This window comes from Colletotrichum graminicola, assembly GCF_000149035.1.
Source record: "Colletotrichum graminicola M1.001 genomic scaffold supercont1.12, whole genome shotgun sequence".
Taxonomy (NCBI): Eukaryota; Fungi; Ascomycota; class Sordariomycetes; order Glomerellales; family Glomerellaceae; genus Colletotrichum; species Colletotrichum graminicola.
The window spans coordinates 573,344-601,129 of NW_007361016.1; the positions used below are offsets into that span (position 1 = coordinate 573,344).

The 27,786-nt window shown below is 54.7% G+C and overlaps 5 protein-coding genes across 5 annotated transcripts; all 5 read left to right on the plus strand.

The window, feature by feature from the left end:
- Positions 1 to 6,699: 6,699 nt before the first annotated feature.
- Positions 6,700 to 9,702, plus strand: GLRG_03966 (RNB domain-containing protein; the record flags this gene model as incomplete). Its single annotated transcript, XM_008094651.1, has 2 exons — positions 6,700 to 6,895; positions 6,947 to 9,702. 2 exons carry the CDS (start codon positions 6,700 to 6,702, stop codon positions 9,700 to 9,702), a joined length of 2,952 nt encoding a protein of 983 aa, XP_008092842.1.
- Positions 9,703 to 11,932: 2,230 nt separating this feature from the next.
- GLRG_03967 (uncharacterized protein) lies at positions 11,933 to 14,777 on the plus strand (the record flags this gene model as incomplete). Its single annotated transcript, XM_008094652.1, has 9 exons — positions 11,933 to 12,804; positions 12,861 to 13,022; positions 13,073 to 13,142; positions 13,198 to 13,333; positions 13,386 to 13,495; positions 13,543 to 13,626; positions 13,683 to 13,823; positions 13,878 to 13,956; positions 14,011 to 14,777. 9 exons carry the CDS (start codon positions 11,933 to 11,935, stop codon positions 14,775 to 14,777), a joined length of 2,421 nt encoding a protein of 806 aa, XP_008092843.1.
- Positions 14,778 to 15,785: 1,008 nt separating this feature from the next.
- GLRG_03968 (1-pyrroline-5-carboxylate dehydrogenase) lies at positions 15,786 to 17,720 on the plus strand (the record flags this gene model as incomplete). Its single annotated transcript, XM_008094653.1, has 3 exons — positions 15,786 to 15,983; positions 16,054 to 16,161; positions 16,221 to 17,720. 3 exons carry the CDS (start codon positions 15,786 to 15,788, stop codon positions 17,718 to 17,720), a joined length of 1,806 nt encoding a protein of 601 aa, XP_008092844.1.
- Positions 17,721 to 18,888: 1,168 nt separating this feature from the next.
- Positions 18,889 to 23,262, plus strand: GLRG_03969 (ABC transporter; the record flags this gene model as incomplete). The annotated part of the gene is made up of 11 exons (XM_008094654.1): positions 18,889 to 19,365; positions 19,420 to 19,702; positions 19,758 to 20,024; positions 20,071 to 20,795; positions 20,851 to 20,970; positions 21,026 to 21,422; positions 21,477 to 21,600; positions 21,659 to 21,730; positions 21,785 to 21,835; positions 21,890 to 21,954; positions 22,007 to 23,262. 11 exons carry the CDS (start codon positions 18,889 to 18,891, stop codon positions 23,260 to 23,262), a joined length of 3,837 nt encoding a protein of 1,278 aa, XP_008092845.1.
- Positions 23,263 to 26,332: 3,070 nt separating this feature from the next.
- On the plus strand, positions 26,333 to 27,581 carry GLRG_03970 (helix-loop-helix DNA-binding domain-containing protein; the record flags this gene model as incomplete). The annotated part of the gene is made up of 2 exons (XM_008094655.1): positions 26,333 to 26,965; positions 27,027 to 27,581. 2 exons carry the CDS (start codon positions 26,333 to 26,335, stop codon positions 27,579 to 27,581), a joined length of 1,188 nt encoding a protein of 395 aa, XP_008092846.1.
- Between the last annotated feature and the right edge of the window lie 205 nt (positions 27,582 to 27,786).

Here is a 27,786-nt window from a genome sequence, read left to right on the forward strand (position 1 = left end):
AACACTAATTTAGACTCAAACTTCTCTGCTTCTATATCTCTCCCTCTTCTCCATGTTGATGCCGTCCATCGGCGAGCGGGGACGGAACTGGACGGGTCAGTCGAGACAGGCTCCAAGGCCCGATGGGCTGACTGCCTGCTAGGATGCATCAACAGACATTTCGGCGCGATTCAGCAGGAGACGCCCATGACATGACGCGGAGGACTCAATAAAGCAGATATCGGACTCGACAAGGCCCATTGTCGTACACGGCTCTGACACATATGAGGTCAGCCTGCAGCCCCTATTTTCCTCAATTATCCGCGGCTTCCTCTTGACCAGAGCTTCCTGCACGTCGGCCACTAAGTCTCTTTTCGATGACCAGGGTGAGAATGGCCCCATTTATCACATCACGCGCCACGTTAGGGAGGGGGGCGGCCAGAATCACCTAGGGTGGCTAGGCAAGAGACATTTCGTCATCATCCTCGAGTTCGGGAAGTTTTGCGGATGGGGGACTGCCCACAGACACCCATCGGCTGGAGGGGAATACCAGGGCTCCTCGGAGTCCCCTTGGTAAAACCTTTGCACAGCACTGTATCCGTACCGACACAAACGGCTTCGTCACATGGGTTGTCGCAATCTTCAACAACCCTGAAATACTACCGTCGACGATTAGCAGACCGAAAAGGTGGGACAAGGACAAGGACAATGCACAAGACTGCAGCCAAGCAGGCCGGCTGTGCTCATTTGCTGCTATTGTGTCGACGATGACCGGGTCTTGTTTGTGCAGGAGCCCTGGGTGTGCAAGATTCCCCCTCTTCTCCCGCGCGCGCGCTCCATCGTCCCAAAGCGTTGGACTCTACCTGTCACCCCGTCTTGTCGAGGAGGTCGCCAGCAGATTTCAGCCCACAGACGATTGCTATGCGGAACACCAAGTGGCTAGTACACCAGGCCGCCCTGGTACTGCAAGTATGGGCATGGTGGCACGGATCTGGCAATGGGAAGTCACATATGTGCATGCGATTGCCGACGGTTCTGTTCGTCCTGGCCAGTGCGAAGGGCCTGCGTGGATCCGAGACCTTGGCAATGGCATACTCGGCCGGCCGTTGTGTAAGTGGACGGACGACAGGCCAGAGTTGATCTTGCATCGGACGCAAAAAGCAACTCGGCGCGCATCATCTCTCATTAGGCGACATTGGAGCATGCAACTGGGAACTCGAGGACCCTGCTAAACCAGTAGGTAGCTATCATCGCATGGATCTCCATCGCTGACGGCCATCACGGACGCCTCTCATGTCGACAAGGGTCGTTGCTGATTGGCCTGTCGTCAGCAATCGCAGCCCGGACGATATGAAGATGCGCCACAGCTGAAACTCGGTGCTAACTGATAGCCGGCTCCCAATAATGGCGGCGATGGAAATGAGCCATACAGTCGAGCAGCGTTGACATCGGGATCGCAGCATGGCACTTGCACAGAGACGGTGCTTCACTAGCTCCGTCTCGGCGTCTGCCCCACGACAGCAAACGAGAGAGAATACAAGAGGCGAAATAGGAAAGGTAAAAAAAAAAAAAAACTTCAGCTTACTCGTGTCTCTGCAGCGGTCTTGCTTTGGCATATACACAAATCTTCTTCCACAAGTTGACGCGTTTCAACTCAACGTGGCGAAGGGGCTGGGATGTGTGCGTCTTTGGCATCGAGAGCGAATATGGGTTTTCCACCAGGCAGAGGTTCTTCAGGTATGACTAGTCACGAGAATCAGCAAACGCCATTCGTGGCTTCGGTCTCATTTCCCCGCTTGTTTCTCAAGTGGTCATAATGGCCATGCCCTTACTTCTTGTCGTCTCGCGTCGAGGTCGCGCGCTACGGGACGCGTTCCTCTCACCGGCTCTCCCCAGCCCTTGATCGGATAAAGAATTGGTGATATGCGAAGCAAGACTCGTGGGTGGCATATGACTCGATATCTACAGAGCGCCACTGAGCCCCAGCCACTCTAGGCACGAAATTCCAGCAGGCCTCGGGAGCTTTTATCTAGCGATTGGGAACAATGAGGGGGCGTCGCCCGCCTAAGAAAGATGGTGTGAAGGGTTGAGCTTAGCGCCATTAGCGGGCTTTCAGCCAGGAGTGAGCCAGCACGGCACACCCACACACTCACACAGGAGGGGGGAAACGACAAGCCATAAGAGACGGACTAGAGACGGTTTGGCTGTTGGCTCTCCAAGAAGGACGAGTGTGATTGGTTCGTGTCGTCACATTCACGACGGCGCGCAAGTCAATCTCTACAGGACATCATGGGGTTCAATGAAGCCCCACCATTGGTACATATGGACTGAGCATGGCACGGCCCTGCGGTTGGTCGGCGGGGGGTGTTTAGCCTGGTGGATGGAGGGATAGGTTTTGATGGTGTGGCAGCGCGAGCGTTGTTGCTCCCTTACCGTGCATTTGGGACGGGTTGATACTAAGAAGAAAGAAGCGTTACGACGGGAGACGATGAAGAAAGGGGGTTTCCAAAACGACGACAAACGAGGATGGCCGAGTGCGGCACGGTTGGGAAGGATTACACTCCCCCAAGACGGATTCCCTACGAACGAGCCGTACCAGTGCCAACATGCGCGGCAGCAACCGAGTAGTCGGTCGTTGGTCTCCATTGACAGAGCAAGCTGCCGGTACTGGGCGTGGTGGTGTTGAGGTGCTGCCGTCACCGCTGCCGTCACCGTTCCGGTTCCAGCAACAAAGTCGGCGATGCCATCGGGTTCCACGTACGGTCGGCTGAAACCCCACGAGAGGAGGGGGGGCCGTATGAACACAAACACGCAGGGCGACTGCCCCTCCCCGTCCTATCCTCACAAATACAAAGCTGGTCCTTGCGCCTGGGCCGGCTTCGCCTCGGGAACAGATGGCCAGTTTGCCGCTGTGGATGGGTGGTGTCGAGCCCATGCCGCTGCTACCTATCTACGAGTAGGTACCTATGTAGGTATGGTGGGTGGCTGTCAAATCAGTGGATGCGGCCGCTGCGGCGCCCGATGGTCTGGGGTAGAGGGAAGGGAGGGAGGGTTGGTTGACTGAAGCAGACGAGGGAGGGGGCGCTTTGCATATTCGTACATCCAGCAGGTACTTTACCATGGACTGACTGACTTTGAGGCGTCTCACGCAAGCCGCCAAGCCTCTGGACAAATTTGCCATGTTTTGGCGCCTTTCTCAAGTACTTGCCATCTTCCATTGCTTCCGGTACGTGGTCTCCCGTATGGTCTCTTAGCATACCTATGTACATAGTATATCCGTGAGCAACTGGACAGGCTATGACAGACAGACAGACAGACAGACAGACAGACAGACAGACAGTCTGAGGTCGAAATCGTGCAAGTCTTGATTGAGAAGGAAAAGGCTCACGGCAACGGGGTGGCAGGGGGACAATGGACAAGGACTAGGGGACACCGGGACTGGCCCGCTGTATTTCCTTTTCACACTGCGGGAGCTGCCTTGGAATCCTTGCTACCCGTTCGTGCAGCAAACGCTCATCGTCATCCATTCCCCATTCCTCCCCCCTCCCAAACCCTCACCCGCACCCTCACTCTCACCCACCACCTTTCCACCCTTATTCATTCCAACACACACTACCTATGTAGGTAGGTACTCCAGTCGCAGTCGCAGTCCACTCGGGGACACTTTCCCACCCCCTGAATCGTTCATCGCCCTCCCCCCCTCCATCTTCGACTGTGTGTGGCCCTGCCCCCCTCCCTCCCTCCCAACTTGCAGAATGGCATCGCCCATCTCCTTTCTTTTCGGGAATCCATTCAACGGGATGGCATTCCGATCTCGTTCTCTTCTCGGTCGCAGCAGCAAACGCTACAACACTAACGTACTACCCAAGGCGCGTATCTGGCCGCTGTGGAGACGTGACCACCATCCATTCCATCCCACCACATCCCAACCCAGCTTACATATGTAAGTCATTTTACTCTTTCGCCCCCCTTAAACACCACCATCTTGAGCATAGCACACTCGCGTGGCCCCTGGATCCCACTTCCCAAAGGGGGGCGAGCATTCTACTTTGGATAGGTACTCTTTCACGGCAGTGCCCTATATTGTCGCCTCTGGTTGGTTGGTCGGTCAATGCGAGGCTGGCTCGCCTCTGATGTCGGGTCCATGTTGCAGCATGTTCCGGACGTCTTCAACTTCTACCGCGCCATTCTCCGGAAGCACGTCTACACTCCTGACACACGCCCTCAGGCCTCCTGTCGCTTCCGACATTTCCTTCTTCTCATACAGCCTGGTCTTATGGGTTGGCTATGCGGAACGTAACCCAGCCCGTCGTCGGCGTCCATGTCTGATACGGTACTGCCCAGCCGGGCGTTGTGGGGACGACTGACCTGGTTTACCACTTCGTCATCCACTGGCCAGCTTTCCGGGACGACTGTCTTGGCTTACACTGCACCTTGCCGATCGCAAGAGCTTCCAGCCTTTAGGCAGGTTGCTTGATTGCTGAACGTACGTGCGTTTTTGGCCGTGGCGCATCTCTCAGTAGTTCCCAGCGCAGACCACTAACACCATTGTAAAACGGGTTTGGCCCGCCATAACAGTTTCTTTTAGTTCCCGCGCCGCACAGATCGTCTTGAATTATGCACATTCCTCCTATTCTGTCATTGCCTGTTAACAGCACATGCTACTCCTGCTTGTAGCTTATTCGGACGACGAGCTGACGTGACGGGCTGCTTCTCATGCACTCGACTCGTGCCATGCGGTTCCCGAGTCTCCCATCGCCCACCTCGGCTGATGTTTGCTTCCCCGACTGCAGGATAAAGGACCGATCCCAAGGTTTTGCCAGGGTCCCACGAAGCCCACGGTTTCCAACGTTGCAATGCAGGGGAGCCTGCGTTCCCGGCCGAGATGAAGAGAAGGAGAAGTCAAATCCGCTACCCAAAGTCCGACGAGTCCGACCGCAGTCTTGGCTGGAAGAACAACCTATCCCCAGGTTCGAGTACCTAGAGTGAACCGCAGCGCTTCACGATAACCGATGTTTCAGCTGCTGGCCAGAGGACCTGCTCCTTGCTTCTCGCAACAAAGAGTCCTCGGACCCTCTCGTTCATCAGTACCCTGGAAGGACCATGAACCCGTCAGATCAAGCCATGGATTACGGTAGGCAGATGGGTGGACTGGAACGCGGGGGGGAGGCGCGCTCCCGCTGGGGCCTCGCGGCCGCCCTGGGCTGCCTGGACCATGAAACCGGGGTGGCCGACCCAAGCAGGGTAGGGCAGGGGGCCAAACAAGGCGAAAATGCGGCGAGTTGGGACATTTTCTTGGTAGTTCTCTATGGGACAATGTACCTAGGTGGTCTTAATCACCTTGTGGCGAAGTACCTAATCCATTGATGACTGGACACAGCATCTCAGTAAGCAAGGTTTTACGCTGTGCCGTGAGCGGACAGAGGGCCGTATTCCCCGTATTTCTTATTTCTGCCCCCCTTTCCCGGCTTACGTACCGTACCTACAGAGTCGGGTCCCTTCTTGCATCAACGGGAGGCATGTCAGGACTCAGGAAGGGGAAAAGGGGGGGGGCGTGTGTGTTCTGCGAAGCTGGTGGTGGTTTACCGATTGATGGGATGAGGCGATCGGTCTGTTTTCTTCGCTTCTTGTTTTCTTTTCTTTTTCTACTTTCTTCTTGAGCGACCCGCGAGATGCCCAGCAAAGTTACACTACATTGCATCCCGCCATGTGCACAGAGGACGGAGCGGAGGAGTGGGGAAGGGGCGCGGGCGCAGAGAACAGAGGCTCGGGAACCGCGCTGTGCGACCGTGTGACTAGAACAGGGGACACACCTCCGTGGTAATTCTGTTTCTTCTAGAAACCCCCCCATCGTGCTGAGTCTCGGGGATCATGCTTATGCTGTTTTTTTCTTCTCTTTCTTTCTGACGGCGTTGAGAGTACCTGTCATTGTGTGTGCCGGTATGACTTGTACGACTTTGAGAGGGACCGCCTTGGACACGTACCTTAGTGTGACTACTATGCAGCACAAGGACTTGGGGATGCTTGATACAATTCGGTAAAGCTTGGCTTATTTTTCTGGGCGAACTAAACGTACTGCAGTATAACTCTATCGCTCTCTCTCTCTCTTTCTCTGCGTACGAAAGCATCGTGGCGTCTAAGCAGACTCTTCGGACTAAACCTTCCGGTGCATGACGATGAAAGGCGGAAAGGGAAGAGAAAAAAGCGCACATTCAAATGACGTGCCTTGTGCGAGTTCGCGTACGTCTAGCCCCATCAGTTACCTACTGCGGGGGTCTTGTTCCCGAGGGGGCTGTCATTGTGACCGCGAGCAATTCCATCTATATCAATTTTTCGCACCAATTCGGTGTCAGGGAAACACTCAGCTGCCGCTGGAAGTGCGGGTTGCGATATTACTCCTGGGATACACAACAGGACGCGCCATTCGGGTGTCTGTGTTACGTGTCTACCTACCTCTAGGTAGGTACGTAGAAGCTGATTGTTTATCGATTGGCGATAACGACAAAGATAACGATAGCGATAGCGATAAGCCGCTCCCCAAGTGATGGCAAGCGCCGCTACAAACATTCTGATTCGCCTGTCAGCCGCTTCGCGCCTCGCCTCAATTCAATTTTCATCATCAAAGGCCCCAGTGTGTCTGAAGGGGCGAATGCGACCATTTCAGAGCATTCATCGCCTTCTCACTACAACGACGAGGCTGATATAGGATAATCTGAAATCATGACAAGTCTCAAGCGTTCGTTGGAGGCGGATCCTTTCGCCGCCAACATCTCCAGCAAGGTCTATGTCCGGTCGACGAGAAAGGGCAAGGTCCAGAAGATTGTGAGAGAGGTCTATTTGCGTCAAGACATCCCCTGCTCGTCCAAGCTATGCCGGAGCTGCTTGCAAACGGCCCCCAGGGATGCTGCCAACAACGGTGAAGACCCCGACTTTGACTGCTTGACGACATCGTGCTAACACTGGCCAGTTCAACCGTTTGTCCTCTCTGATAAGCCGGCAGGCACCAAGGCGTTTCCCCAGGGGCACTACATCGTTCCCGACACCAATGCCCTACTGAACGCCATGGACCTCTTCGAGCAGAGCTCGGCCTTCTATGACGTTGTCATCCTGCAAACTGTGCTGGAGGAGCTGCGCAACCGCTCGCTGCCGCTGTACAATCGCCTCGTCGGTCTTACCAAAAGCGAGGACAAGCGCTTCTACGTCTTCTTTAACGATTTCCGCCTCGAGACGTATGTCAACCGTGAGGCCAACGAGACCGTCAACGACCGCAACGACCGCGCCGTGCGCAAAGCGGTCAAGTGGTACGCGGGGCACCTGGCCCAGACCAAAGCCAAGACGGTTCCTGCCGTCGTCATGCTCAGCGACGATCAAGACTGTCTGAGGAAAGCCAAGGCCGAAGGCGTGACTGCTATGTCGCTATCGGACTATGTTGGCGGGCTCGAGGATGGCGAGCGGCTACTCGATATGGTGGCTGAGTCGCGGAACTCGAGCTACTCCAAGAAACCGGCCGGTCCCATATACCCCGAGTACTTCACCATGTCCAAGCTGATGACGGGAGTCAAGGCCGGCCTTTTGCACCAGGGCATCTTCAACGTCTCGCCCTACAACTACCTGGAGGGCTCCATTCACGTCCCTGCATTCCCCAAACCTCTCATTGTCCTCGGCAGAGAAAACATCAACAGAGCTGTCAGCGGTGACGTCGTCGTCGTCGAGGTTCTGCCAAAGGAGCAGTGGAAGGAGCCGTCGACCAAGATTATCGAGGAGGAGGCCGTCACCCGCGACGAGAACGCCGACGAGGAAGAAGTCCAGGACTTTGTGTCGGAGAAGGAGCGCAAGGCGCTGCAGGAAGAGGTCAAAAAGACGCACAGCAAAAGCACCGAGGGTCGTCCCCAGCCAACGGCAAAGGTCGTCGGCATCATCAAGCGCAACTGGCGGCAGTACGTCGGACACATCGACCCCTCGTCCGCGAGCAAGAGCGGCGGCCAAGGCCGCAAGCAGGATAATGTCTTCCTCATCCCCATGGACAAGCGCATCCCCAAGATCAAGCTCCGATCGAGGCAAGTCCCCGAGCTCCTCGGCAAGCGCCTGCTCGTCACTATCGATGCGTGGGACCGCGACTCCCGGCACCCCGTTGGCCACTTTGTCCGTTCGCTGGGCGAGCTCGAGACCAAGACCGCCGAGACGGAGGCCCTGCTGTTGGAGTACGACGTGCAGTACCGCCCCTTCCCCAAGACAGTGCTCGACTGCCTCCCGAAGGAGGGACACGATTGGAGAGTTCCCCAGAGTCTGGAAGACCCCGGCTGGAGGGACAGGGAGGACCTACGTAAACTCCTCATCTGCAGTATCGACCCCATCGGGTGTCAAGATATCGACGACGCACTCCACGCGCGGCCGCTTCCCAACGGCAACTTCGAAGTCGGCGTTCACATCGCCGATGTCTCTCACTTTGTCAAGCCGGCCAATGCCATGGACACGGAAGCTAGCTTGAGGGGTACAACGGTGTACCTCGTGGACAAGCGAATCGACATGTTGCCCATGCTCCTCGGTACTGATCTGTGCTCGCTGAAGCCATACGTTGAGCGCTACGCCTTCTCTGTCATTTGGGAGATGGACGCGAACGCGGACATTGTCGGCGCCCGCTTCACCAAGTCGGTCATCCAGTCCAAGGAGGCTTTCAGCTACGAGGCGGCCCAGCTCCGCGTCGACGATGCCTCCCAGCAGGACGACCTCACCAACAGCATCAGGACGCTCATGATGCTGTCCAAGAAGCTGAAGCAGAAGCGTATGGACGCCGGCGCTCTCAGCCTGTCATCTCCCGAGGTCAAGGTGCAAATGGAGTCTGAGACATCGGACCCAATCGACGTCAAGACGAAGCAGCACCTCGACACCATGTCACTGGTTGAGGAATTCATGTTGCTCGCCAACGTCAGCGTCGCCAGCAAGATCTATGAAGCCTTCCCCCAGACCGCCATCCTCCGTCGCCACGGCGCCCCGCCCAAGACCAACTTTGACGAGCTCGCTAACCAATTGAGGGTCAAAAAGGGCCTGGAGCTCCGCGTCGACTCGAGCAAGGCGCTCGCCGACTCCCTCGATCAGTGCGTCGACCCCGCCGACCCCTTCTTCAACACGCTCGTCCGCATCATGGCCACCCGCTGCATGATGAGCGCCGAGTACTTCTGCTCCGGCACGCAGGCTTATCCCGAGTTCCGCCACTACGGTCTGGCCTCGGAGATCTACACACACTTCACCTCCCCGATTCGCCGCTACGCCGACCTCGTTGCCCACCGGCAGCTCGCGGCAGCCATCGGGTACGAGGCAATTCACCCGGCGGTGCGCAGCCGCGGCAAGCTCGAAGCCGTGTGCAAGAACATCAACGTGCGGCACCGCAACGCGCAGCTCGCGGGCCGCGCCAGCATCGCCTACTACGTCGGTCAGGCGCTCAAGGGCCGGGTCGCGGAGGAGGAGGCGTTCGTGATGAAGATCTTCAGCAACGGCTTCGTTGTGCTCGTGCCGCGGTTCGGCATCGAGGGACTCATCCGGCTGCGCGATCTCGCGGAGCCCGAGCCCGAGAGCACATTCGATGCCGAGAACTACGTCCTCACGACGACGGGCAGCTACAATTTGAAGGTGGAGCTGTTCCAGAAGGTCAAGGTCAAGGTCACAGACGAGAAGGATGAAGCGACGGGCAAGAGGGGTGTCAAGATGGAGCTTGTCAAGGCGTGAGAGGGGTTCTTAGGCATGTGATGAAGAAACATGCAAATAGAAAACGGTATAGACCAAATTGCCAAAACAGTCATCAAGCGATACTTTCCACTTGCAATTGACGGGTCCACTGGGTCATATTTGAGGTGATTATGAGTTGCCCCGATGTGATATGCCAAAAGGATCCCCACCTAGCGTGTCCAGTTGTCGTTTGGTAGACATAGAGGTCGCAGGCACGGCGACCTGTCCAACTGCTCTTCTACCTCTGTCGGTTCTCTCCAACTGTACACATGGAGGCAGGTGGCGAGGGCAGGCTAGGCGGCTCGTCACGGTGGCAAGATCATGAGCAGCGGCATTGAGCGTGGCGTACTATCAAGTGATACCTAGAGAAAACCTGAGCAGTGTGTTTTACTAACGCTCAATATCAGGTATGTGCCTCCAGTAGCATTAGAGAGGAAGACCAAGCGGCTAGTGTTTATTTCAGAAGGTACTGGACTTGACTTGTCACACCCGGCCACTCCTCCATGGCGACCCGATCCGGCGAGGGCGGAAAATAGCTGTGTTGGACGACGCCGAAAACGATTTCGCGAATGCGGGGATGTGGATACCGGCGACAAGTGGGTTTTGTACGGAGTGGGGCCGGAACGCCAAGATATAAGTGAAGTCCAATACCGTGCTTCGACACTTGCAGCAGAAACATGGGGCCCGCAGTGGGTCTTCTCAGCCTTGGTTCCTGTGGTGGTGGGGGGCATTCCTGTTTTAATTTCCCAGCCACAAGTCCTGACGTAGGTGACAATTTCACCGTTCGCCAGCCGATGATTACCTAGAGCAGACCACACACATCTGGACGTATCAACTGCGCAGACCGACTCCAGAGCCAGCGTCATCCATCGCGTGCGTGGAACCTCAATGTGCCAAAAGCAAAAACTGGCCGAAGCTCTGGCCACTTCACGCACCATCCAATCCCGGTCAGCAAACTAGAGCGCCGACAAGGACGTTATCCTTGGCAAGCTGAAGAGAACGCAATCGGCCTTTTGGCCGCGCCTTGGCTTGTCCTGCAAAACTTACCTGCCTGCTGCTGCTGTCCTACTCTTTTACCAAGCTACCCAACGGTGTGCTCACCTACCTCAACCACCTATCTGGTCCGATAGAACGCCAGCGCATGCTTTCGTCTGGGAAAGCGAGCCAGTAAGCTGGGTGCGAGAAACAGGGATGAGGCCGTGATTTGCCAGACCTCAAGCTTGGGGTTGACGGATCTTACGTGTGCTACGGGTACTCACACGAATGGGATTCGATGGAGTTCTCACTTGTTGGCCGGGCTCAATACAACAAGCATCATAGACTGTGGTAGGATGGATGCCTGGTTCCACTAACGTAGCTGAGGCAATCGGGAAAGCCTAGTACGAGACTCGGAGGTTCCTCAAGGTTGGAGATGTCGACCACAGCTTGTGAGACTTTGTAAAGAGAAGAGCAAAACAAATCCCCCACAAATGGGAAATGGCCTATCTTGAACCACAAAGTCATCTCCTTTTGGGGGTCCCCCAAATTCCTGAGGCCCACAGCACTCCACGACTGCTAGTAGTAGATGGCTCTCTCGCCCTCTCTCTGTCTCCAAGATAGGTACGTATTCGAGGCGGTCCCTGGCTCACCCCCTAACGCTTGAACACTGATCACCCGGCTCACCCTGCAGCAGCACGAACGGACAGGGCAGACCCGGCTTCGCCAGGCCCAGTTCCCAGCATTAGCGCGTGTCGCTCGCGGCGGTTGCGTAGTGCACTGACTATATCCGCTGGCGACAATCCCTGCCACTTCAATTCCTGGCTCGCGTCACCTTGCGCTGCTAGGCCAAGCATAGCATCCAATTCCACCACAGCACGCTTTTTCTCGTGCGACCCGTGGTGGCATTCGACGACACCCTCTCTTGCTTTAATCCTCCTGTGTTCCCTCTCTCTCTCTCTCTCTCTCGCCTCGTCCCTCCTCTTCTCTTCCCCGCAGGATCGCCTTTTTCTGTCGTCTCTGTTTCCCCCAGTCGCAACATCAGATACCCAAACTTAGATACCCCCAAAGAGCTCTCGAGAGCTGACTGGTGTGCGCACACTGACAAACCGCCAGTCTAATCTGCTTCGAGACATTGTAAGAAGCCAGCCACCGTTGCACAGGGACGCTTTTTGTTGTCTTCCCGGAAAGCTGATTGCTTCTTCCCAGGACAAAGGCGGACGATAAGCTGCAATCCCAATCGACAACAGAAACCATGGCTTCCCATCCCCAAGGAGAAGCTCTCGACAATGTCGAGCACAACCCGTACGCCTCTGCCAACAGATGGCGTCATCAGGAGAGCTCGGCTTTCGCGCGCCATGCCGCCGCCGCCCATGGCACCATCCAACCCCGCGACCCCCAAGAGCGAGGCACCACCGACGACCTGGCCGACTTCCTAAACCGCGACCGCGTTGAGCCAGAAAACCCCAACGCTCCTCCCAACTTCAAGCCTATCATGATCGCTGCTGGTGAGGCCACCGGCGAGGAGGCGCCGCGCTCGAACCCTACTCACGCCAATGAGCGGGATGCTCCTGACGGCAGAGAGATCATCTGCGGTCCGCTGCTCAACTACCGTAGGATGGACGGGGATCGCTGGTACGGAAGCGTCTTGATTGTTGCCAAGGGCGGCGGCAAGACGCAGAGTTTCGCTCCGCACCTGGTCCTGCGTCCCGTCGACGCAGCCAACGGCCAGCAGGCCCACACCGAGTCGAATGGGATGAACGGTACCAACGGCACTGTCAACGGCGATGGCTCCCGCGCGGCAAACGGCGACAGTGCGAGCGGCACCGAGATCCAGGGTCAATGTCTTTACTCGGACCCGCGCAACACGTTTTGGGCCTTTGATTTATCTCTTCCGCTCAGCGAAGCCGAGGCTAAATGGGCGTACTCGGTTCCGGACATGCGACAGTCGGCTACCATCCGGCCTGACCGCTTCCACTTCTTCGTCCCCGCCATCAACGAGTCGATGCGCATCATGTTCCACTCTTGCAACGGTTTCAGTGTAGGCACCGATGAGGACGCCTGGAGTGGCCCCGCCTTGTGGAACGACGTCAACCGACACCACAAGGAACGGCCATTCCATGTCATGTGAGTCCGGTGAGTCCGAGTCTGGTGCGATGCTAGGTTACTGACGTCCTCAAAAGGCTCGGAGGAGGCGACCAGATCTACAATGACGGTATTCGAGTCGACGGACCCCTGCGCGAATGGACCGAGATCGCGAATCCCAAGAAGCGCAGAAACTTCCCGTTTCCGGAGAAGCTGCGCCAGGCCTGCGACGACTACTACGTGAAGAACTACATCCGCTGGTACGTCGCATAGAGGAGAGTTCGGAGATAGAACCTAACATCAAGAACAGGTACTCAACGGAGCCTTTTGCGACTGCCAACGCCCAGATCCCCCAGCTCAACATCTGGGATGACCACGACGTATGTTGCAAAACTTGGACTTGCGTGACAGAGGCCGGCTGACCGGTACACACAGATCATTGACGGGTTCGGCTCGTACGTTGACGAGTTCATGCGATGCGATGTGTTCAGGGGCATTGGTGGAACTGCCCACAAGTACTACATGCTGTTCCAGCACCACCTACCCCCGCCAGTGTCCACCTACACGTCGGGTGAGTATCGCTGTCCAACCGAGATGAGACTGGCGGCTGATCCCGTGGATAGATCACACCACGACATCGGAGGGCCAAGGCCTCGACCCCAACCAGCTCATGGACACCTATGTTGCCCCTGCCAAGTCTGACCCCAGCTACATTGTTGGAAAGCAGCCTGGTGTAAGTGCTACACGGGTCTCTTCAGAGACACAAGCTAACCCGCTTAGCCATACGTTGCCGAGCACTCACACAACATGTTTGCCCGATTGGGAGCGCGAATTGCCTTCCTTGGCATCGATGCGCGAACCGAGGTACCTATCATAGGCCTGATACTTATGAGGAAATACAGAAAGCTAACAAGTCGTAGCGCACACGTCACCAGATCAACTACCCCGAGACCTACGACTTGATCTTTGGCCGTCTGAGGCAGGAGCTGAAGTCGGCCGCGGAGTCGGGACGCCCATTCAAGCATTTGATTCTCCTGCTGGGAATCCCCATCGCATACCCTGTGGGTCTCCATCGCTCGCGTGGCAGTTTGCGCCGAAAGTTAACCCTTCCTTAGCGCCTGACATGGCTTGAGAACGTCTTCAGAAGCCCGATCATGGGCCCGGTGAAGTTCTTGAATCGGAGATTCGGTCTCGGTACGTGTCCTACGTGTAGCTGCCCGCATTCCATAGTTGGCTAACCGTTTCCAGCCGGCGGCGTCTTCAACCACTTCGACGGCAGTGTCGACTTGCTCGATGACCTCGACGACCACTACACAGCCAGGACTCACAAAAAGGAACGCAATGCCCTCGTGGAGAGACTTCAGGCTATCGCGTCAGAGTTCTCGGTCCGTATCACCATTTTGGGCGGTGATGTGCACTTGGCGGCTATGGGCCGCTTCTACTCCAACCCACGCCTGAACATCGCCACGGAGAATGACCACCGTTACATGGCCAACGTGGTCTCTTCGGCCATCACCAACAAGCCTCCACCAGCGGCCATCGCGAACTTATTGGCCAGGCGGAACAAGATCCATCATCTGAACCACGACACTGATGAGACCCTGCTCAAGTTTTTTGACAAGGACCCAGGTGACACGAGCAAGACGTCGAATTCCAACCATGTGACCATGCCCAGCCGTAACTTCGCCATCTTGACAGAAAACTCGCCTAACAATGGGCTCGCGGCACCCGTCAACGGCGACGCACGTTCCATGATCTCGGGTAAGGGCGGGCACGAATTCCTGCACAACGGCGAGGTCGAGTCCGGCTCAAAACACAAGGCTGCCGGCCAGCAACACGGTACCGGCAATGATGGTAGCTTGGACATCTGCATCCGCGTTGAGATCGACCAATCCAACCGGGAAGGCATCACCGAGGGCTACGGCGTTACTGTGCCTCAGCTCAAGTACCGAAGCCAGCCCGAGCCGGTCGAGCCTTTTCCTGAGCAGGAGCGCCCCGCTGGGCATGGAGAATAGAGAGCACCATCCGCTGGTGTCGCAACTTCTCGGTGAGATTTCGAGCCGGCAGCGAATTTCTGCCGGCGATAATATCCCGTGTGGCCGGAAGACTGATCCGAAGTGTTTTTTTTCGGTTGCATTACGTTATACCCATGAAGCGAAGGAGCTCATGTTGAGTGATAGGTGAATGCTAGATGTTGAGAGAGGGGGGCATCTGTGTGCTCAAGCTCTGCAGCGTTTGTTGGAAATTTCTTTAAGCCGCGGGAGACCGAATAATGATATGACAGGTCCTAGAACGGGGCCAAGATACCTTGATTTCTTTCTGCCTCTTCTTTTTCTGTTGACCTTTTCCCCTTGTCGTTAGTACTTAATCAATGCACGGTTCGGAGTAATAATACAGATGTCGGGATGCCCTTCCGATCCCGACTTCCTCGTCAGGTCGGAATGGCGCTGACCTTATCTAATGTACCGGGTCCACTGAGCCGATCAAGTCCACTATCATTGGGGACCCCCGGCACAGTTTGGCACAAGTTTATTGGGCAATGCTTTCCCCGCAAAGTGTTCAAGGGTCGCGATAGGCAGCTGGACAATGCTAGAGGCGTCGTTATCGCCATTGAGTGACATTAGCACCCCGACGTCATTGGTTCTCCCGGGTGCCCCCCCCCCCTTGAATCTACCTGGATCCAGCGTTCCGAACTCCCACAACCCCTCACAAGCTCTCCGTCAATGTCTCGAGCTGTCCCGTCGCATTCTTAACCCGCGACCACCCGACGAGTGGTATCCAGAACGAAGGACTGTCCGAGCTTTCTGCCAGGTTACGACGCGGAGACTTTATAGCCAGCCGGTTGCACTTCTTCCCCTCCAAAAAAGGTCTCTTGTCTCAATCCTCAACCAGACATTTGACGATCGACCATACGCTTCGCAACTGCTCTGTGCGTTTGCTTGGAGGATTTCCTTCGTGCCCAATCCGCCGTTTTGAAAGCGTCACCCTGCTTGCTATTGCACCTTCACATCTACCTACCCATCATGGCGTCTACACGAGCAACTGGGCTCTTGAATTCCCAATTTCGGGGCTCTGCCCGCATTACGTCTTTCGGACGCAGCATCTCTGCAGTCCCGACCTGCCGACTCACAACACGCCTGGCTGGCCCTGGAACGAGGACAACAACCAGAACGGTGGCTTCTGCTGCCTTCAAAATCCCCACCATCTCCAACGAGCCCAACGTAGGTGACAGAACTCACGAAGCTGTACGAGTCGGCAGTCGCGGGGCATGATGGCTGACAGTCGCAATAGCATCACTACACGAAAGGCTCTGCCCAGCGCGAAGGGCTCACTGCCGCGCTCGATGCCCTGCAGAGCAAGCTTCCTTTAGAGGTGCCAATTGTTGTCGCTGGCAAAGAGGTCGGCGTTCCTGTTTCTCATCATCAGTCGATCGAAGCGGTAACTGACACACTCCCTAGATCAAGACAGGCAACACCGGGAAGCAAGTCAACCCGGCCGACCACAACACCACCGTGGCGACGTACCACCAAGCCTCGCCGTCCGACATCACCAAGGCAATCGAATCGGCCCTTGCGGCCAAATCCTCATGGGAGTCCGTCCCCTTCGCCGACCGCGCCGCCGTCTTCCTCAAAGCCGCCGACCTCATCTCCACCAAGTACCGCTACGATATCATGGCCGCCACCATGATCGGCCAGGGCAAGAACGCGTGGCAGGCCGAGATCGACGCCGCGGCCGAGCTGGCTGACTTTCTGCGCTTTAACGTCAAGTACGCCGAGGAGCTATATGCCCAGCAGCCAGCGCACCACAGCCCCGGCGTCTGGAACCGCGTCGAGTACCGGGCCCTTGAGGGTTTCGTGTACGCCGTCAGCCCCTTCAACTTCACCGCCATCGCCGGCAACCTCCCCGGCGCCCCGGCGCTGCTCGGCAACGTCGTCGTCTGGAAGCCCAGTGACTACTCGATCGCGTCCAACTGGCTTGTCTACAACATACTGATCGAGGCCGGCTTGCCCCGTGAGGTCATCCAGTTCGTGCCCGGCAACCCCGAGGAGGTCACCAAGGCTGTGCTGGCGCACAAGAAGTTCGCCGCCCTCCACTACACAGGCAGCACCGCCATCTTCCGCAAGCTGTACGGCGCCATCGGTAACGGCGTGGCCAACGGCCACTACCAGTCGTACCCCAGGATCGTCGGCGAGACGGGCGGCAAGAACTTCCACCTGATCCACCCCTCCGCCGACGTCGATAACGCCGTCAAGCAGACAATCCGTGGCGCTTTCGAGTTCCAGGGCCAGAAATGCAGTGCGACGTCGCGGGCGTACGTGCCCAGTTCACTCTGGCCCCAGTTCAAGGAAGGCCTGACTGCCGAAACTGCCAAGATCAAGATTGGCAACCCGGTCGACCACAGCAACTTCATGGGTCCCGTCATCCACGAGGGCTCGTTCAAGAAACTCTCGGGCGTCATCGATGCGGCTAAGGACGACAATGAGCTGGAGCTCATCGCGGGCGGCATGTACGACTCTTCCAAGGGCTACTTCGTGCACCCGACCATCTACAAGACAACAAACAAGAAGCACAAGCTGCTGAGCACCGAACTCTTTGGTCCTGTGCTGACCGTCTATGTGTACGACGATGCGGTGAACTCGGCGCAGGCTTTCTCAGAGGTGTGCGACCTCGTCGACTCGACAGGCGAGTACGGCCTCACGGGCTCCATCTTCGCGACGGACCGCGCGGCGGTCCGGTTCGCCGAGGACAGGCTGCGCAACTCGGCCGGTAACTTCTACATCAACTGCAAGAGCACTGGCGCCGTCGTGGGGCAGCAGCCGTTCGGCGGCGGCAGGGCTAGCGGCACGAACGACAAGGCGGGCAGTCCGAACCTGCTCACCCGTTTCGTGAGTATGCGGAGCATCAAGGAGGAGTTTGCGGCGACAACCAAGGTCGAGTATCCCTCCAACGAGGTTTGAAAAAAGGGCGGCGATACTGGGGCGCGAGGTGGAGTATGAAGAAGAAGAGTAGCGAAGAGCTGTAAAATCGTAAAAAGGGGTGGTGTTTTCTATTTCTTGGCATTGGGTATGGGGATTATCTGGCTTATCTACACACCCTTACTGGTACGGTACGAGCAAGGGGGCTTACGGGCATTTCTACCACAACGACGAATGGCTCAATCGACTTTCTTGTGTCTTTTTCTTCGGTAGCATTGAGGTTCAAGGGTGAGATGGGAAGCTTCGGGTTGCATGAATGGGCTCTTGGTCATCGGGGTTGAGACAATTCGTGAAAGCAAGACGTGGTCGCGGTACGAACGACGTACTGCCAAGGTTTTTGATTCGGAGACATGGCAGGTGTCGTCTTCCCATGCCCGACAACATCTACACCGTCACGTGCTTGTTTACTTTGGATGTTGAAAAGATCCTGACGTGAACCAAAGCTTCTCGCCGGACGTTTGTATGTTGGCCCTTCCCGTTGCTTGAGGCAATAATTGCCACTGTAATTTTGATAAGAGATAGCGGTCTCGATTATGCCACTGAGCTGCATTGATTGTGCCTTGACAGGCTTGGTATTGTCAAAATTTATATAAATGGACCGTCCAACAAGCGTTCAGGCTACCACCGTCTTGCAATTTCGATACCAAATCACCGCGAGGATGGGCAATCTTACCGCCATCGCCAAGTGCGAGGCTTCTTTCGGTCCAGCAGCAACCGTTTGTAGCGAACGATTCAACTTCACACTTCTCTTTGAGCAATCTCTATTGAACATTGGGCCATCTGCAGTCTTACTGCTGGTGTTCCCGCCGCGACTCCAATACCTCTTTCGTCAACGCCGAAAAGTTTGCGACATCCCCTGAATACCGCCAAGATTTTGGCATATGTGCTTTTTGGAGGGCTTCAGATTGCGCTTCTAACACTATGGGCAAATGTCCCGATTGCCAACCACATCTCGATTGCTGCCTCAGTTCTGGGTGTTGTGGATGCTTTTGCTTTGGGCATACTCAGCCATACAGAGCATTCCCGATCCGTTCGGCCTTCCAGCATTATCTGCCTCTATCTTATTATTTCTTTACTGTTTGACGCAGTGCAATGCCGTACGTTGTGGCTTCTCCCGGGCTTGCACAACACCGCGGCCACGTTTTCTACAATGCTATTGGTTAAACTAGGCATGTTTCTTCTCGAAATCCGGGGAAAGCGCCGGTTTCTCCTTGCTGCTTTGCGCAACCTAAGTCCAGAAACCACCAGCGGTATTGTTTCTCGTGGCTTCTTCTGGTGGCTCAATGGCCTACTGAGGCATGGGTTCAGGGACAACTTGTCCCCTTCAGCCCTTTACGCCGTCGATGAGGGGCTGCAATCTGGCAGGCTTCTCCAGATAATTGGCGGGCATTGGGATCAACAAAGAGGAAAAGGAAAACATGCACTCTTGCGATCGGTCTGCAGCACAACGAAACTGGCATTTGTGTTTACGGCCATACCCCGATTTGTTCTGATTGGCTTCAAGTTCTCTCAACCCTTTCTGATGAACAGAATCATCAAATACGTTGACGGGGACAAAAAAGGCCATCCCGAGTCTGTTGGAAACGGCTTAATCATTGCTACTTTTCTCATTTATCTAGGGAACGCTGTAAGCTACTTCACGCAGAAAGAACCGTATACTAGCTAATGTTCCATCTATCAGTTATCGACGGGCTTTTACCAACATAGGCTCTTCTACTACATCACCATGATCCGTGGATCTCTGGTTTCTCTCGTCATGACAAAGAACCTGGACTTCTATCCGGACTCAGCGATCGATTCTTCAGTACCACTGACATTGGTTAGTACCGATGTGAGAACGATTTGCAAATCTTTTGAAGCCATCCATGAGGTCTGGGCGAACCCGATCGAGATCGGAATTGCTGTCTGGCTACTTCAGAGGCAACTCGGTCTTGGTAGTATAGGATCGGCTATTACGATTATCTGTAGGCACATAAACCGTTATCGGACGTGGCATGAAGTAGACGCTAACTCAACCAGGTTGTGCCATTGGCACGGCCAAATTATCGAAGCTTATGCTCCGAGCGTCTAAGATATGGAACGAGGGTATCCAGAAACGCATTACAGTCACGACGAAGGTCCTGAATTGCATCAAAGAAACAAAGATGCTTGGTATGGCGAACTTCTTGCAACAGACGATCCAGGATCTTAGGGTCTTGGAGTTGTGTAAAGCAAAACAGTATCGTACCCTCATTACGTACATGAACCTCTTAGGCAAGTGCGATTTTCATGTTGTACTTTCCCTAAGTTTTCTGACTTGTCATAGGCAATGCGCCTCAAATGATTGGCCCAGTTGCTACTTTTGGGATTGCGGTTCTGGCCCAGAATATCAACGCCGGGTCGTCGCTTTCGATTGCTACGGTCTTCACGTCACTTTCGATTATTGACCTGATTGCCGGACCTCTTGCTCAGTTGATATCATCGGTACCAAGCCTCGTAGCATCTCTCGGAAGTTTTGAAAGAATTCAAGCTTTTCTTGAACGAAGCACAACAGTAGCGATCACGGTTCCGGGCAGTTCATCAACAGTGGAATTTACCAAAAACAGAGCAGTACAGTCCAGTAATGGTATTGAGCTGCAGTCCACACTATTTGCAACTCCAATCACCGAGGAGGATGTTGCAGTGGTCATGAATGGTACCTTTGCACTGGAAGCTGGGGCTGACCCTATTTTGCGTGATATCAATCTCCGCATCGGAACTTCAACAGTCACTATTGTCACCGGACGAGTGGGTTCGGGTAAAACAACTCTTCTTCGAGGTCTTTTGGGAAAAATCTCAGTGGGCGGGTTGGTCAAAGGCTTCAAGAGAGGTGTAGTTTACTGCTCACAGACGGCCTGGCTCATCACCTCAACTGTCCAGGATAATATTTTGGGTCCGAAAGATTTGGAACTTGACTGGTACAATCATGTTTTGCATGCCTGTGCTCTGGAGCACGATCTCGCACAGCTTACTCACGGGGACCAGACTGTGGTTGGAAGCAATGGCCAATTGCTCAGCTGGGGCCAGAAGCAGCGCGTTGTAGGTCATGTCACGACAACATCAGTCTCTTGGGCTAGATTATTAACATGTATAGGCTTTGGCACGAGCAATCTATTCAAGAATGCCGAAACCCGTCCTTGATGACGCATTAAGCGGACTGGATCTTTCCACACAAAAGCACGTCTGGGAATGTCTTTTTAGTCCTACGGGGCTTGTCCGCTAATATGGAGCTTCGGTTGTTTTCGCCATACATTCGTGTAAGTCGAGAGAACAACGCTATAGACTGGTTGCGATCAGTTCTACTGACCTTAATCGAAGTGAACTATCTCGGTTATGCAGATAACATTGTTATTTTGGGGGACAATGGCAGGATTGTCCAACAGGGTAATCTTGAAGCCATCCGCCATAGTGCGCACCTGAAAGGCCTCGCTATTGAAAACAGCATGTGTGGCAATTCAATGCCCTTTGAAAAGCGGGCAACATCGGGATCTTGCCGGCAGACTGGATCACCAAGAAGGGAAGCAGAAGCCGATCCAGAGCGAGACCTTTCCAGACAAGCTGGCGATATCACACTTCACTGGTACTATCTGAAGTCAATCGGGTGGACTTATGGGTCAGCCAGCGCAGTCTTCTTGTTCTTAGACTGTTTCGTCCGTGTCTTTCCTCGTCAGTCACACAATCCATGACCTGTCGATGAGACGTAAAGCTGATATCTTAGAGAACTCTGGCTCAAATTCTGGACCGAAGATGAAGCAGAGACAAGCTCTGCAGATACATCCATGTATTTCGGGGTCTACAGTGCCATTTCTTTGATAGGTTTGCTTGTGATCGGCATCAATATCTGGTTTGTCAAAACAAAGACCTGGACAGTTGATGGTGTACGTACTGATACATGTCATCAGGATCGTGTTTGTTATGATAGTGCGAAAATCATCTCAGAGCATGCACTGGACGCTATTAAAGTCGGTTATGAGGTGAGTTACACTACGAAATCGCACAGAGAAGAATGCTATCTGATCGGGTAACAGAGCACCCTCATCTTTTTTTGCCACTACAGAGACCGGTGACTTGATCAACAGGTAAGAGTCTTAGCAAATTGGATTCAGTGAATTCAGATACTCAATCTTTTGTAGATTCAGCCAAGACCTGTCCCACATTGACAGAGACCTCCCTGTCGCATTTTTCATGACCTCGACTGGTGAGATGCCCACTCATACCTATCAGTAGTATATGAAACTCACATGACATAGCCATTTTAGACTGCCTTGCTAGAGGTGTTCTTATAGTGACTGGTGCTAAATACCTGTCGATCGTCATCCCGTTTATTCTCATTGCCCTGTATTGCCTACAGGCTTTCTACTTGAGAACCTCCCGACAAATGCGATTGCTCGACCTTCAAGCCCAAGCACCTCTTCTTACCAAGTTGATCGAGACTGTTGGCGGTCTGTCGACTATCAGAGCCTTTGGATGGCAAGAAGCCTTCATAAAAACATCACTTGACCTTCTGGACCAATCACAGCGCCCTTACTATCTGTTGTCTTGCATACAGCGCTGGCTAACGCTGGTCCTGGACCTGTTGGTTGGTGCTATCGCTGTTTTGCTTGTCTCGATGGCCCTGATGATTCCAAACGCAACTATTCCTGGCGCCATAGCTGTTGCGCTTTACAACGTCCTTGGATTCAATCAGTCATTAGCTAACCTCATCACTTCCTGGACAGAGCTTGAGACATCGCTAGGAGCGATCTCTCGACTTCGAACATTTGAATCACAGACACCAATTGAAGAATCACCCGCTGGTGAAGACTCGATCAGTCTTCCGCCTCATTGGCCTTCGCAAGGACAAATTGAGATTCAACGTATTACAGCATCATCCTCGGCGGGTTCAAAGCCGGCGCTCAGTGAAATCTCCCTTTCAATCAGCCCAAAGGACAAAGTCTTAATCTGTGGACGGACAGGAAGTGGCAAGTCGTCGCTCACTCTTGCCATCTACAAGCTCCTGAACCTAGATTCTGGCTCGATCGAAATCGACGGCATTGATATCGCCCGCGTCCCCACTGACATTCTTCGCCAACGCCTCATCTCCATTCCTCAGGAACCGTTTCTCTTCCCTGGAACCCTACGCACAAATCTCTACCCCTATCACGACGTCTTGGATTCCGAAGAGACACCGTCAGATGATTCCCTTGTCACTGCACTCGAAAAGGTCACTCTTTGGTCGTTGATCTCTATCCGTGGAGGCCTCGACACCGATATCTCCGAAATTCCATTATCAAAGGGACAAATGCAGCTTCTGTGTCTTGCAAGGGCTATTGTCAGGAAGGACTCCAGTAAAATTCTGATCCTCGACGAAGCTACTAGTGCTGTCGATCAAGAAACTGAGGAGGTGATGGGCAACGTCATTGAGTCCGAGTTCACCGCCCATACAGTTGTTTCTGTGGCTCATCGCCCGGAAGCCCTACGGGGCATTACAAAGGTGGTAACTATGGAATTAGGTAGGATTGTATAAGAGAAAGCCTGGAGACGGTGACGGTCCTATGTTGATGTGTTTTAGATATCTTCGGTCAGCATGATTTCCACACTCATCCCTCACAGCACGAAATAACATCATTCAAAAGTGAATCCAGAAGCCATTCATGTTTGGTTGAAATATCCGATGCCTACAGTCGGTTATTAAATTTTGACTCGGGGGTTTTGCGACTGTATCCGGCGAATGATACTCAGGCACTGACCCCGTGAGGTAACTGCCGCATTCCAGCGCCCAGCAACGTAACGCCCATGACCGACGCGGACGAATTCCCTGCCGCGTACAAGCCCGCAATGGGCGACCGCCCCGTCTACCACGCGTGCCCATTGGTCCGTTAAAGTCCTGATTAGTAGAGCAGGCATCTCTCTTCTGTTATTAACTCTCTGAGGCCTCATCCGTTTAGTCAACCGTTGTTTAGGGTTCTTACAAACACCTCCAGTTATGCTAGATCTACATTTCCTTTAACAGGTAATAATTTATGCCCTTTTACTAGAATTAGAGGCGTGATCGGATGCTGGGATAGGGAGTGAAATATTAAGTAATATAGATTTTAGATTCTACTTGCTTAAAAACGTAAATTACAGAGGGTTAGATTTATATAGTGTAGGTATATAGACTAAACAATATGTTTTAGACACTACTAACGCAACAGACTATAGTCTAAGTTAAGATGGCGGTCTGGGGGGGGGGGGGGGGGGGGACCATGAGAGCTTCGCCTTTTGGACACCTACTGACGCCAATCTCTATGTGCGTTGCTAGGATCTTTCAAGCTTAATCACAGGGGGCTCCCACACATAGTCAAATCCGGCAGTGACACAGGCGACTAAAGACGACGCGATTACTTGATTCCGGTGATGATCAATCCCGAGGTGTGCCTCCAGTGGCGCTTAATAAACCTCTCCGATTGGATGTGCCTTGGGGTGGTGTACCAGGGTCCCAGAGCGTGCTATCGGTACGTGTAGGGACACGATGGAAGGCCGAGATGAAAAGTAACTAGTGATCGCGGTATATATTTCATCAGAAGGTTAGCCCGTTAGGCCTACGTATTAATGAAAGTTTGAATTTGTCCATAAAGACCTCCTTCTTAGTTATTAGGGGATGTTTTCTAGGCTCACAACTTATGTTCCGTCCCACAAGTACGGATGCAGGTCGGACGCTAAACCCGGCCCCGTTGTGATGAGAGCTTCGCCTTTTGTTGCTCCTCTTAGTCCTAGTTTTCTCTTTCCATGAGGGGAAGGGGATGAGGGCGAGGGGTGGCAAGCCATTGGGATCTCAGAAAGAGGTTGTCTGCAGCCTGTTGTTCCGAATACCGTCGTATATATCGCGACGGGCGGCCGGCCTCTGGACCGTGAACATGGGATTGTCCCGAAAGGCAATTGATACTGATCCGGTGAGCTGGGGGGGGGGGGGCATTGAGGGAATCCGAGATGGGAAATGCCACCGCGGGGCGCCAGGCGGGTGAGAGGTGAGGATAGGGAAAGGGAGACATTTGCCCACGTGCTCACTCTTGAAGCGGGACATGAGCTGCGAGGTTCGTCATCGGTTAGTTCCCAATGCTTCACCCCGTTCAATGACAGATACAGACGAGAGGCACGTTTGGCAGACAAGCAGGAGCACACGAGCAACATAGACGCACGCACGTGTTACGCACATGCCAACGACCATGCTCAAGGTGGGACGCCACACGGAACACGGAGACTACGACCGGGGGAGGGGACCACACCCCAAGGGAGTTTCAATCAATTTGGGGACATTTTGAGATTGGGCTAGTCGGCCAACAGGATCTCGAGAACATGTCTCGTGCCTCTCTGATCTCTTTGACAGTATTTCTCGAGCAAAGTTGCATCCAAGCCGCGAGGTAAGGCGAGAAGATGCCACACACCACATCTGGGGAGTTAATTGACCAAGAGGAATCCACATCTTGAGGGCGTGGGGCATTGTGCAATTTGGAGCCGATGATCCATGGTGGCAGATAGTAGCAGAGAGTGGCAGAGAGGAAACCTTGTGACCCGGTCTTGGCATCGGAATTGCGTGGTTGCCATTCAGGAACACCATGTGCTCGGGTCCGCCCCTCTGATTGGTCACCCACCTTGGACCCTCGATGCTGCCTCTCCTGCCCGTTTCTTCTCCCAGGAGTCTACGTCCGCCCTCCTCATTGGCCGCTCTTCTCTTCTGTATTTTCCTTGTCTATTTCGCGCGTGTGTCTTGTTTACGGGGTCTCCCCTCTGGCACTTGTTCTGGTTTGGAGTCGCGTGCCCTCTCTCCTTCAGCCTAGTTCGTTGAAGCCCCGGACCCCTTCCCCCAGGTCCTTCTCTTTTCGTCAGGGTTACCGCCCATGTCTTCTGAAGCAGAAGCACGTCCCCTCTCCGCCTTCATCCCATCCATGACCAAGAGGCTTGGGAGGCGTGGGGGGGCAGGCGTTTGCCAAGAGGTTGATGGGCATCTGAGGCGAGCCACCAGCCTGGGGTTGTAAATAGAGGGAAGAAGTCAAGGACGAACAAGCCAAGGACGATGAGAGCGAGAGTCAGACAAGTCGTGTGCCGCCTCAACCTTTGTACTTCCCATGCCGTATCTTTGCCCTGCCTACCTACCTAGGTAGCCACCCTCCTACCATCTACTTCTTTCCTTCACATCCCCCTCTCTGGAACTCTCTTCTACATCACCGCCCCAGCAGACATATGCCATACCCTTCCCGTAACTCGCGTGCTCTTCACCTTCTCGGTCCCGTCCAGTGATCAGAGCAGAGCAGCGAACTGGACTCATATCCTCGTCTGGTACATTGTCGAACTGGCGCTCGTACATCGAGTGCCAAGCCGCAAACTGTACTAGCCGGCTGCCTCCTTCATCACCCGGCATCTACAGTCCGTTAGCATAGCCCCATAGCAACACGCCGACCGATTTTGTACGCCCAGCACAGCACCACCTCGGATTCGCACACTTGGCCGTTCTCCGGCGCGGGTTATTCGTTCTGTTAATCGTCAACATCTCTCATTTCTCTTTATCGTCCTCCCCCTCTTCCATATACGCACGCACACACGCACAAGCATACACAATGCCGCGTCCGACGTTACCACCCACGCCGGCGTCCTCGACGGACATAAAGGGCCAAGACGGTTCCAATAACCTCAACTCACTACAGCTCTCCTTCGAGTTGCCGCCCCCTGCCATTATCCAAGACGCCTCGAGAATCTCCCCCAAGGGCACACGGACGTCCCCTAACGCCGACTTTCAGTCCATCCTGCCCTCCAAGACAGCGTCATATCCGGTACAGCCCAGCGAGACGGTAAAGTCCCGCCGGCGTTCGTCAGCGGCTCAAAGGGCGGCTTCAAACCAAACCTTCGCGCTGCCCCCGCCGCCGACGCGGTCTCGCAAAATCATCCAGATGAAGCCTCGTGCGGCGCAGGAGGAACCTGAGGAGGCACCGGTGGTGACCGGTCCTAAGTCGGGGACATCGGGTTCGGGAAAGGCCGTTGCCGCGGCTGCGGCGGCCGGAACCGCCACGACAGTGCAAGGCAAGAAGAAGCAGCCTTCGACGACGAGCGCGGCGGGTCGCAAGATTGCCAGGAAGACGGCGCATAGCCTGATTGAGCGGCGTCGGAGATCAAAGATGAATGAGGAGTTTGCTGTGTTGAAGGGCATGATCCCGGCCTGCACGGGGGAGATGCACAAGTTGGCTATCTTACAGGTGAGTTGTGCCGATTGCGCTCTTCCGTATTCCTCAGCTACTGACTGGAAGCCACTCGCAGGCATCAATCGAATACGTGAGATATCTTGAAGATTGCGTCGCCAAGCTCAAGGCTCAACGGGACGCGTCCGAGGCCCGCTCACCCACCGAGTCCGGCCTGCAGACCCCCGCAGGCCGTGGCGATTCGTGGGGCCCCATCCCGCAGTTCCTCCCCAAATATCAAGAAGACCCCGACGACGTCGAGATGACCGACTCGGAAGCCTCGTCGCCAGTCTTACTCCCCCAGGACGCCACCTCGAGGCACCGCCACGACTCGTACTCCTCCGTGTCGACGGACCACACAAGACAACACAACTATAGCACTTCCACGACGACGTCGCCTGCCTTTGGGCCACAGACGTATGTCGGCTACAGGCACGGCGGCGGGCTCGGGTCGGCGCTTACTAGTCCCGCTTTGACGCCGCAAAGGGACCTGGACCAGGAGGCAACGGCTGCTTTGTTGATGTTGAATAGCGATCGGAGGGGCACCGTCGGGGATGCGAGTATAGGTGCCAGTGCCGGTGCCGTGAGGAGTGCCGGAAGGGGTATGTCGGTGAGGGATCTGCTCAGCACATAAGAGGGTGAAGGTGCCAATGCACCATTGCAGGTGGCTTGTTGTCATTTTCAGCTCGGGTGTCGGGCACCATCATCTCATATTAATGCGCGTCATGGTCTGGACTTCCAAAGGAATCCATGGGGTGTGAAAACTTGGGACGAAGAGTGGGCGCGCTTGGGTGGAACGACCCGAGGGTCTAGACCTCCCTCGAAATCCTGTCAAAACT